Source organism: Microchirus variegatus, assembly GCF_963457635.1.
Source record: "Microchirus variegatus genome assembly, chromosome: 5".
NCBI classification, from domain to species: domain Eukaryota; kingdom Metazoa; phylum Chordata; class Actinopteri; order Pleuronectiformes; family Soleidae; genus Microchirus; species Microchirus variegatus.
The window spans coordinates 32,042,633-32,055,403 of NC_139806.1; the positions used below are offsets into that span (position 1 = coordinate 32,042,633).

A 12,771-nucleotide genomic window follows, 5' to 3' on the forward strand; every position below is an offset into this window, starting at 1 on the left:
ATCAGTAAGAGTACTTACAAAAGTACATAAACAGAGGAGTGGTAAATACTGATATTTATGGATATAACTAGGGATGGTATCATGAAGCTTTTAACGATACTACTACTTTTTTAGATACTGCTTATTGTTCTGCGGCTTTAACGGTGCCCTTATTGGTTCTTTTTTTGAGAAAGAATTTCACAAAAGAAGACGTGCTTTGAGCTAAGCTTTTCAAACACGGTGCATTTTCAGTCTGGACGTGGTCGACTTAAGCTCAGTGTTTTGTGAGATTGCTCGTATTTCCACTTTTAAATGCAAAATTCTTATTGCACTAGATGCAACGACTGTCAATTCTGGTGAAATCAACTTTTTAATCATTTTACTACTTACATTTGTGACCAGTTGTGTTAAAGCTGACGTTGTAGATTAAACTGCCATTTACAGTACAATGTAAAGTACAGAGATGCCAACGTTATACAAATACATATTGTATTTCGGTTCTGTTTCAATATTTTCACCTTCTCCTGATATGTGGAGGCACATGACATACCAGAGGATATATGTGCACATTGTGTTGTTTCAAATAAAACATGGAAGAATGACTATGTTGTTTGACTCCTCACAGAGACTTCTATCTTGGGAGAGATGGCCACAATTCTCATCTTGAAGTGAAAGCGGTTGTCAAAGAAAAAGGTCGATCATTGTTTAACAAACCTGGTAATCATGAATTGTAAATATTTGATATTGATTTGAATATTTGAACTGACATTGTTGAGTCTCTACACTCGAAATTCTGTAAAAGTAACAGAGATCTAGACATTTATGTGTAAACATTTTGCTCCACAGCCTGACTACATTGGCCGTTGGCTCAGGGCACATACAGGGACCCCAGTGTTGTCAATGTTAAAACCACAATTCTAAATGTGTTATCGTGTTACAATTATCGCTCTACTCTCCTTTTTAAAACCTTTATTTTACCTATCTTTTTATGTCTTTAATTCGGAAGCCGTGAAAGGCAAAAAAAACAAAACATTCAGGATGTTCTTCTCTGAAATGTTTACATGTTATAATAAACATCATTGATCGATAATCCACTCATTATAGTGGGAGGAATAACATGAATAACATTTTCATGCTTCACCTGAAACTCAGATTTTAAAAAATCTGCTAAAATAAATATAAACTAGTAACAGTAAGTCCTGAGAGGCAAGTGACTTTTTTCACCTTTTTTAAACTTATTTACACATTGTTTCCTCAAAAGGCGACAAAATGCTAACATTTTAGAAAAGAACATCCTAAAAAAACGTCACTTTGACCCCAAAAAAGTTCAGTCTCTCAGGGCTTTTGTAGTAAATACTGTACATGAAATAGACTAGAGATAACTCACATGATGTCACATTGACTATAGAATACTATACTAATTAAATTAAATTAAATCATCTGAACCATTATGATGGAAAACCTTCAACTCAAACTAAATTAAAAAGATGAACAAAATGAACCTTAACCGAGAGTCTTCATATGAAATAAAGGGTTTTATTTTATCCTTCAAAAGAGATGGTGTCCTAAGAATCACTTCAACTACATGCTGAGTCAAAGTCTAAGTCTTAAATAATTACAATGTCGCACAAAAACACCATTTCACCTTCAATATTGAACCCTGTCACCAAACACAGCCCCTCTCTCTATGGTCTTTGTGATTCTAGATGAGCCATGTGTGTGTGTGTGTAAAGCAAAACCAAAGGCCAAAAATATATATCACCATTAAAGATTTTCAAATCACTTGACAATCATTTAAAGTATTTAAGGATTTGATTTTTGCCCCAGAGCGAAAGTTGTGGAAACTGTCTAGCTGTCATTACGTATGGAATTTTAATACAGGTGTTGTTTCTAAAATATGTAGAACAGTGACCTTTAGTGTTTAAAATGGTTACTGCAACCCCAGTTAAAAATATGGCATCTGCGCGGTTGCCAGATTTTTCAAATTGACATACACAATTCTGCAATCACAATGCTTACAGTACCCATTTAAGCTGTGAGTGGCTGCATTTTTACATACAGAATCTCACATGTAGACACTTTAATTGCGTTTGCACAATGTATAGCAGGGTTTCTCACGCCCGGTCCTGGGAAGCCACCGTCCTGCATGTTTTAGAGACGTTTTCCCTGCTCAAACACACCTGATTCAGCTCGTCAGTCAGCTCTGCTGCAGCCTGGTTAACGACCCGTTTATTCGAATCAGGAGTGTTGGAGGAGGGAAACGCCTAAAACATGCAGTGGCTCAACAGGACCTGGAGTGAGAAACCCTGATGTGTCATGTAATCAGTATATATTAACTCTTGCCGATACTGATGTTGAAGGAATATTATTAGGTTGTGATGTAGCTAATTATTTTCTGAAACGTGAGGGAGTGTGTGATGGATGCATTTTTTAAAATCAGACTGACTCCTGCTTCACGAACGTCACACGTCTCTCTCTGAGTTGTCCTCGGAGAAGAAAGCCTGGAGCGCATTCCCCACGGACACGTACTGGATGATCTCCATCTCGCCACCAGAGTTGCAGGTCTTCTGGAAGTGGATCTCCAGGTGGTCCTGCAGCTCCTCCTCGTCCTTGACGTCCTTGATGCCGTCCAGGAGGACGGTGCGCTTTGGAGAGCCGCAAAAGGTCTGCGAAGAATCACAAAACGTCCCCATTTATTGTCAGCTTCATCTCTGCAGTCTGATAACAAATCTCAGACTAATGACTCAGTGGTGGAGCAGGTCATCTCTAGAGGGGGACTGCAAGTCTTCATGCCATTGTGTCCAATAGACCATATAGAAAGGTGTGCTGGGTGAGTCTAACCAGCTACCAATGGCCTACTAGGCTTTTTAAAGGTGTCTTTGGGTCTTTTTGAATAGAAGTCAGGTACTTTTCACTTAAGTAAACATTTTATAAACAACTTTACATCGACCCGTCTTCTTCTTCTGCTCACTGTGAGCACATTTCATTGCTGCTCTTTGGGACTGCAGTTGCACTGCCCAGTCACTGAGTGGCGCTGTCGTGGAAAATTAAGGCAGCACTAGTTTTTATTTACTAATCCCCTCAAAGATGACCACAGAACCACAGATGTAATAATAACCAGACCTGACCTCAGTGCAGTTCCAAGAGGTTTTATGCACATTAACCTCCTCAAAAATGACCACAATGACACGGAATAATAATAATCTGAAGGATAACAATAGGTTCCTCGCACAAATTCGTACTCAGGCTCCAATAAATCACATTTCACTAAGAGCAGAGAGTTCCAGAGATGGAGCGACTGCCTCGTGACATCTGTCAGTGCAGCTCTGTGGACCTCAGCAATTTAACAACCTGTGCATGAAACACAACCACGTTCCAAAAGAAAACCATATCTGGCAATCCTGCTTACTGCAGCTTTAAGACGGCGTGGTTTGTTGAGGGTTTAAGTGAATAAAATGATGTGAGAAAAAAGAGACAGCAGAGGAAAACAGATGACAGTAAGCCGTTAGCTGCCTCTGGGCATCTGGCATCTTACCTGAAACTTACGCAGCTGATGTTTGTAAAATGGTTTAACTTGAACATTCACTTCCCTGTCCAGATTCACCTGGTACCTCCCTCTCAAGGCCAGGGGCTCAGCAACTACACACACACACACACACACACACACACACACACGCATGCAGTGAATCAATGTGCTCCACACAGCTGTACCTTTCAAGACACTCAAGGTCGTATACTGTATGTATTTATATTTACTGTATGGATTTAATTCCAGGTCTGAATAGGATCTATGATTAAGAAATGGGAATCTGTTAAATCTGCATTCACTACAAAATAAAATGACTCTGTAATGCAGATGGGGTTTGGTTTTTGTATTGGCTACAATCTGCATCAGTTAGCCATGATAACATTACATTACATTACATTATTACAGAGCCAATCACAGCTAGCATTGCAAAGGCAGCTTTGAGTGGTCATCAAGACTGGAAAAGTGAGTAAAAGAGTAAAATCTAAATAGTAAACCCGTCATTGAACTCCACACTGTGTGATTGTGTGATCGTCTTCATCCTCAGTAAACACGGCTCAGAGAGCTTTACCTCCAGGATGGAGGAACGTGATGTTTCCCGAGCCGGTCTTCTTATCGTAGGTCACTCCCTCCACCTCTCCTCCTCCTCTGCTCGGTCGAGAGAAACTCATCTCCAGTCGGTCTTTCATTTTCTCCTGTGGCATGGCGGGTGGGATGTTGGAAAACTGGAGCATCTTTCTGAAGACATCGAGGTGGACCTTCATGGATGACAGGACACACTGATTAGAGGGAACAACTACATGGCAATATAATATGTATGCAAGTGTCTAAATGTGTCTACAATGTGCAATTGAACGATACGACACAATACACATTGCTCCTACAGATCCTACGGGGTAGTGATAAGTGTTTCAAGGATTTTTATGACCCTCACACGCCTGAACCTGACCTACACTCTCACACTAAAACCCGTGGTCAATTTAGAGTGTCAAATTTACCTAATCCCCATATTGCATGTTTTTGGACTGTGGGAGGAAGCCGGAGAACCCCCGTGAAAATCCTTGCGCACATGGTGAGAACATGCAAACTTGCAGAAACATGCAGAAAGACCCTTGTTCCACCTGGGTCTTCTTGCTGCAAAGGCAAGATTGCTATGGACTACACCAGGGGTTCTCAAAGTTGTGATACCTGAGGGCCAATTTAGGAACCCAACATTGGACTGAGGGCCACCAAAGGGAAAAAACTGAAAGAAATCCCATTTGTAATAACTATGGCGTCCAAAATTTGACAAAACCGACAAACTATACTACGTTGTCCAAAATGTGACAAATATTTTGAAAAACAAATTTTGGTCCAAAATTTGACAAAAACGTCATACTATACTATGTTGTTAAAAATTTTAAAATTTTTGGGGAAAAACGTTTTTGGTCCAAAAGTTGACAAAAAACGTTGTACAATACTATGTCGTCCCAAATTTGACAATTTTTTTCAAAAAAAATTTGGTCCAAAATTTGACAAAAACGTCATACTATACTATGTCTTTCAAAATTTTAAAATTTTGGGGGGAAAAAGTTTTTGGTCCAAAATTTGACAAAAACGTTGTACGTCGTCCCAAATTTGAAAAAAAAATTCAAAAGAAAATGTGTTCCAAAAGTTGACAAAAATGACATATGCTGTCCCTAATTTGACAATTTTTTTCCCAAAAAATTTGGTCCTAAATTTGACGAAAACGTCATACTATACTATGTCGTTCAAAATTTTAGTTTTTGGGGAAAAATTTTAAATGCCAAAATTTGACAAAAAAGTCATACTGTACTGTGTCACTATGTCATCCAAAATTTGATGACATAGTAAATACAGTTGTACAGTTTACACTTATTGGTCTGTATCCAGTAATGTCCAATAAACATTTAATAAGCTTAGTAGCTCCTGGATTAAAACTATCAACTGTAATTCATTGCGGGCCGCCAGAGATGTTTCTGTGGGCCGCCATTGGCCCCCGGGGCCGCACTTTGAGAACCAATGGACTACACCAACTGTGCGGCCCTGAACGTAGATGTGAATGTGAATATGAACGGTTGTTCATCTTAGTGTGTTGACCCTGTGATGGCCTGGTGACCTGTTGGCACATGGTTGGCATGTGGAGGGTAATGCAGGAGAGAATGGATGAATGATTGATAGCTAAATTACTCCCGTGTTATTTTAAATGAATCAATATTTAATACATCGTGACCTTCTGTGAGCGACTGATGGTTAAAGGATCCATCTTATGGACCTGACAGTGTGATACTGTACACATCGTTGCTATTATCAATTAAATAAAAAAAAGTGCAGTTTCCTCGACGTGGAGAAGCACTTTAGTCCAGGCATAATGTGCATTTAACACAATATGATATGGTCAGAACGTACCTCAAACTTCACAACAGGATCCATGGTTATTCTTCTTGGTTTCACGTCCACCGTCGTGTCATCACAAGACACGCGGCAAGTAGCGATCCTCATGATCTGAGAGGCCACTGTAAGGACAGAGGACACGGCAGAGACACAGTGTGTCCATTCATCTCAGTCACAGACTGTTTAAAGCCTGCAAACATCTACTGTATCTTCATCTACACTGCGAGTGATGGAAGCCTTCAGACGCGTCTGTCTGCTCTATTCATTTTGTCCAGGCAACAGCACCCCCTAATGGCCGGGTTCAGTTTTTATATTTTATTACATCATGATATTGAGGTTATATTCATACATATACAGGATTCAGCCTATACACTATCAATACTTGGGCACAAGTACATTACTAAGACAAAGGAACATGTGTGATTTTTGTTTTTACAACATAAAAACCAGTTCTGTCATTTCAACCTCTTCAATGTGAACGTGTTCTGCTATGGAAGTAAATCCGTGCCATCTGAGTTTGAATTCGAATTTCTAACACTGAATTTTTTTGCATCGAAATTAGACTTTGAATTTTAAAAACCATCAAATTTCAAGCACTGTTTTTTTTTTTGCCATTGATTTTTTTTTCAACGTTGAAATAAATTCAGTTGCAAAAAATTCAATGTCTCAAAAAATTCAGTTGCAAAAAATTCGATGTCTCACAAAATTCAGTTGCAAAAAATTTGAAGTCTCAAAAAATTCAGTTGCAAAAAATTTGATGTCAAAAAATGCACTTGCAAAAATTCAGTCGCAAAAAATTCAGTTGCAAAAATTCAGTCGCAAAAAATTCACTTGCAAAAATTCAGTCGCAAAAAATTCAGTTGCAAAAATTCAGTTGCAAAAAATTCAGTTGCAAAAATTCAGTCGCAAAAAAATCACTTGCAAAAAATTTTTGCGACTGAATTTTTGCAAGTGAATTTTTTGCGACTGAATTTTTGAGACTGAATTTTTGCGACTGAATTTTTGCAACTGAATTTTTTGAGACATCGAATTTTTTGCTACTGAATTTTTTGAGACTTCAAATTTTTTTACACCGAATTTATTTCAACATTGAAAAAAAATCAATGGCAAAAAAAAAAAAACTGTGCTTGAAATTTGATGGTTTTTTAAATTCAAAGTCTAATTTCGATGCAAAAAAATTCAGTGTTAGAAATTCGAAATCAAACTCAGATGGCACAGATTTACTTCCATATTCTGCTTTCTGTGATAGTAGACTGAATATCTTTGGCTTGTGATTGAATCATTACAATACCAAACACTGAAGAGTTCTAGATTTCTTTTGCAGGAAAAAGCCTCATGATCATATTGCAGCATATTTACCTTCCTCCTCCTCAAATGTGATGAGAGCCTGTCCTCCCTGCAGGAGCAGTGAGGGCGTCTGGCTGATGACGAACACTCCTGTGATGAGCTGACTGTCGTCTTGATCCAGCTCTTCATCCTGAGCCACGAACTTCACCTCTGTGTCTCGGATCAGGGCAGAGATCTGGAAAACATTTCAGCACATTAATGTTACTATTATAATACTACTACCCAAGTGTGCTGTATCTCTAGCTTCTTTGTGTCTAACATGTGCAAACATTAACTCTCTGAACCTGGTTGTCCATTACAACAACAGTGTTTTATTTTTCAACCCCAACATCCATCCATCCATCCATCCTTTTTCTACCGCTTTATCCTCCACATGAGGGTCGCGGGTGCCAATCTCAGCTGACACAGGATGATAGGCGGGGGAGTTCACAGTTCACCAGTCCATCACAGGGCCACATATAGAGACAACCAACCATTCAACCATTCACTCTCACACCTACGGTCAATTTAGAATGACCAATTGACCTAATCCCCATATTGCATGTTTTTGGACTGTTTTAGGGCATTGGTTCTCAAAGTGCGGCCCGGGGGCCAATTGCGGCCCGCAGAAACATTTCTGGCGGCCCCGTCATGAATTACAGTTGATAGTTTTAATCCAGGAGCTACTAAGCTTGTTAAATGTTTATTGGACATTACTGGATACAGACCAATAAGTGTAAACAAAAATACTGGGTATTTACCTGGTTTCTATATGGTGAATTTTAGTGTATTATTGGGTTATAAACTGGTAATAAGCAGGTAGCTACAGCCCCCAATTACTAGCTATTTACCCAGTAAATATATGGTAACAGAAATGTGTTACTTGGTATTAACCTGTAATTAGAAGGTAAGAACAATGGCCAAAATACTGGGTAATTACCCAGTAAATTATAAAGCGTTATTATATTAATGCTTAAATTACATTAGATTAACGCTTATATTACCTAACGCTAAACTGTAGAACTGCAATCTGGTCTTTAAAATTATTACAAATGGGATTTCTTTCTGTTTTTTTTCCTTTTTTTTCCCTTTGGCGGCCCTCAGTCCAATGCTGGGTTCCTAAATTGGCCCTCAGGTATCAAAACTTTGAGAACCCCTGTTTTAGAGGAACCTGGAGAGGAGAACCTGGAGAAAACCCACCAAACCAAACATAATGTCAGTCAATTCTAGCAACAGAATCTCTTTTGAGTTTTCCTTTAGATCGTATTTTTTTTTTCAGAATAAAGGCTCCGAATTCTGGATTAAAATGTCACATTTTTAAGATAAGCAAATCATGGAAAGAACTTGTATAGAACTGTAATAATCAGATTATTATTACAAACACTGTTACTGCACGCCCAGTTGTTGGTCACTGTTCTATGCTGTTGCATAGAACAGTCTAAAGAAGATCATTTTTATTTATGTTCAAGTTATATAGTTACAGCATATATATATATATAATTAGATGATTATATAATAATAGCCCCTGGATTGAAACATAGCTGATGTCACATGTATGTTCACGAATAAAGTTTTGAACAAGACAAGTTAACTTCTCAAGTCTTTCATTCTAAGTGCTTTGGTCCTGAGAACTGAGGACTTTCACCTTGAATTTCTGCTTCAGATTGGTGGAATCGACCTTCTTGGCCTCCAGCTGAGCCTGACATCTTCTCAGTTTGTCCAGCAAGTCCTGTTTGCGTCTCACAAGCTGTGAGATGTCGTCCTAAATGAAAGAATAAAGTCAGGGGGACAAAGTAGACCTGACCCTCAACACAGTGGCGACGGCAGTAACTTTACCTGTAATATGTTCATGCTCTGATCGAACTCTTTCTTACAGTCGTCTTGTTTCTTTAGCAGCGCACACATCTCCTGCTTTGCCTTCTCCTTCATCTCAACTTCTTCCAGTTTCTCCACAATGAGTCTGGATTTCACATCATCAGCTTTCTCTACTTTGATCTTAGAGACAAAAACACAACGTTTTATAAACTTAGCACTGACAAATTCTGGACGGTCGTCTCTGATAAATCCCACTGTGTGTGGGTGAGCATTGTCATTGTGGGATAGAGTTCACTCCCAGACTGTAGAGATATGGGATCGCCGCTGGTTTCAGAACCTTATCATCTCCATATCTATCTGCACTGAGATTGACTTTAATGATGTTTTTTTTTCAGTGAAGGAGATGCTGCAGAAGAATCAACAGCACAATAAGCTCTTTGGCCTTGACAGAGAAGGTTTGGCAAGTTTTTTTCATGGGCACGACCCACATACTCAACTCACAAATGTGTTTTCATTTTCATTTTCCTCACAAATGTGGCACCTTTTAAAATAAACAGGCTTTCCAACGGTATAACACTTACTGCCAAACAACAAAGAAATACAAAAAAATACAAGAAACACACATATAACACATATATATACACACACACACACATGTAGATAGATAGATAGATAGATAGATAGATAGATAGATAGATAGATAGATAGATAGATAGATAGATAGATAGATAGATAGATAGATAGATAGATAGATAGATAGTGTTAACAGATTTAGGTCCCCATAACATGAGTAATACCTGGAAAACACACACACACACACACACACACACACACACACACACACACAGGAAATCCTGTTGTATACTTTGGACCTTTGTTGCATCATACCTGTGTTAGTCTGTTCTTCCCTCTACAGATTAATCTTAACAGGTTTTATCAGAGTAAAACAATCCAGAATATGTTATATTAATATGTCATATTGAATTTATTTATTTATATATTTATATATATACATATATATATATATATATATATATATATATATATATATATATATATATATTTAAGTTAAATCAACATTCAGTTTCTATCTCAGAACTATGCCTTCATTTTTTACACCCTTTTAATGGACCCTGTCCACTTACCTTTACACGTGTGACCTGGCCTCTCACCCTCCTAAATGGAACCTGTCCTTAATGGAACCTGTCCTCTTCTCCTCCTTAATGGAACCTGTCCTCTTACTTTCCTAAATGGAGCCTGTCCTCTTATCCTCCTATGGGACATGGTATCTTCCATTACCTTTCCTTAATGGAACCTGTCCTCTTACGTTCCTAAATGGAACCTGTCCTTAATAGAACCCGTCCTCTTACTTTCCTAAATGGAACCTGTCCTTAATGGAATCTGTCCTCTTACTTTCCGAAATGGAACCTGTCCTCTTATCCTCATATGGGACATGGTATCTTCCCTCACCTTCCTTAATGGAACCTGTCCTCTTACGTTCCTAAATGGAACCTGTCCTTAATAGAACCCGTCCTCTTACGTTCCTACATAGAATCTAACCCCTCTTCTTACCTTCCATTTATCCAGCTCTTTCTTGGCAGTTTGAGTGTGATCCACCAGACCAGCGTTCATCTGATAAAAAAAAAAAAAACAGACTTCTGTTACTAACCAGTCGAGCTCACTCCTCAAACACTGTCAAACTTATTCAACCTTGTCACTTACATTCATGTCAGCCATGACCTGTCAAGAGGAAAAACCAAACTCAGGTAACACACAGGTGTCAAATAGTAAACAAATAGCTCTTCTTGTTGAGTTTAGCTCAGTTTAGTGAGAATGAACAGAGACAGAGACAGAGAGCAGCAGCAGAGTTCTCCCTGTGCTCACAAGCAAAAGTGAAACTAAGTGAAACAAAGAGCGCTCTTGAAAAGCATGGCGCAGTTACCCGCAGTCACTGACGACGCTGAAGTTCGCCTCCGATTCGGTACAGTAGTTTTGGATCAGTGGATGTCATGCAAGGTTAATGTCTTACCTAACATGTCTGAAACGTTATCAAATCAAGAAGTGTCACAAAAAACAGACAACCAGTGTACAAACAGTCGCACTGCGCATCAAGTTTATTTCCCCTTAACTTTCCCCTTAAGTGCCGAATCAGAGGCTAACTTCAGCGTCGTCAGTCACTTCCTGGTTGGTTTTTTATCAACTGTGACTGGACTATTAGCTGTAAACACTTACTTACACTTACTTTCACTTTCTCCACATCATCATGTTCATAACAAAAATCATTATTCTTTCTTTCAGCTTTATTCAGATAAATCATCGTAACAATAAGTCTGTTAAAAATAGGAAAATGTTAACTCTTGCATAAAAATATTCACTATTTACTTCAGTGCCCATCTACTGATTATCTATGATGATTTAAAATCATTTAACACCCAGTCTCACCCAAACAGCATTAACATAATGCTGTTTTATCTATGTAAAGATAAAATGGTGCATACAATCACATACATGACAAAGGATGCAGAGCTTGTGGCATATTATTTCTACAAGGTGTGTGTTATCTTGCCAGTTGATGTCGACTCGGTTCTCCTTTTCAGATCTTCTGGCACATCTTTGTCAAAAGAGCACGTTTTCTGCACAGTGCAGCAACTGATTTACAGCCATATCGGTAACACATAATATTATATTGACAAATCCAAAGGCTCCATCATAGTTATCAAATATGATCTGACAGAAATGTGTGAAATAGGAAAAAAAACAAAACTTTTTTTCTGTGATATACATGACTCAAACCAAAGACGAGGGTCCTCCACAAGAACTGGTTAAAAATATACATTTTCCAGACTCACAGGCTTTTTTTTTAATGAAGCATTCAGTCTCACATCAGACTGCAATAATTAAGTGATTAAAAACATTAAAGTTGCACTCACCCTTTTTAACCTTTGCTTTGCTATGTGCTCTCTTGTGCTGTGTAAAATCACACCCGTTGTTTAATAATTAACTAGGTATAGCCAACCTTCGCCAGTTTTTCAGTTCACTTGTTGGATCAGTGGTTGGAGCAGTGTAAAGTAGCTCCATCGCCATTAACACCTCACTCTACATAACCTTAATCTACCTCTATTAGGACATGAATGAAGATTTTTCCTACATAAGGTGTTAATACATGCTTAATGATTACTAATAAAGGACTAGTATGCAACTTATATGCATGTTAATGTTTAATAGGCACTTTACATAAACACACACATGGACACACTGGCTCAGGAGTCTTTTGGTCTGAGCAGGAACTTGCTGCATGACTCGCAGTGGCTACATTAACATTACATGTAGTTAAAAAGTAAGTTGTCTCTTCTTGCTCATGTGCACAATATTATTATTATTGTTAATTCTTGTTTCAATGCACATACTAGTATGTACATCAAAGGTATGAACCTGAAAGTGTTGTATGTGCATCTTGTGGAAGTTGGAGTCACTGTCCTTCAAAATGTTCTGGGTGATTTCCTGAATACTTTTAGATTTATGGAACTGTGAACAAAACACTTTAGAATATTTATTTATTCGTATCCTATTTTATTACCCTATTTCAGTAAAAAAAATAATATGTTTCTAATATTCTAAAATAAATACAATTTAAAAAATATTTACCGAACAAAATCTACTCACATAATACAGAGAAAATCCTTTTTGGGCCACAGGGGATTTCCATTTGCTGCAATACCACAAGTGGCCAC

The 12,771-nt window shown here is 38.1% G+C and overlaps 1 protein-coding gene across 1 annotated transcript; it reads right to left on the minus strand.

Annotated features, from left to right (window-relative positions):
• Positions 1–1,516: 1,516 nt before the first annotated feature.
• Positions 1,517–10,909, minus strand: nmi (N-myc (and STAT) interactor). The gene is made up of 9 exons (XM_083889983.1): positions 10,763–10,909; positions 10,613–10,672; positions 9,062–9,220; positions 8,871–8,987; positions 7,259–7,421; positions 5,915–6,021; positions 4,077–4,263; positions 3,515–3,618; positions 1,517–2,645 (listed from the first exon to the last, which is right to left on the minus strand). The coding sequence occupies exons 1-9, from the start codon at positions 10,775–10,777 to the stop codon at positions 2,442–2,444; spliced, it is 1,116 nt and encodes a 371-aa protein (XP_083746109.1). The 5' UTR covers positions 10,778–10,909; the 3' UTR covers positions 1,517–2,441.
• Between the last annotated feature and the right edge of the window lie 1,862 nt (positions 10,910–12,771).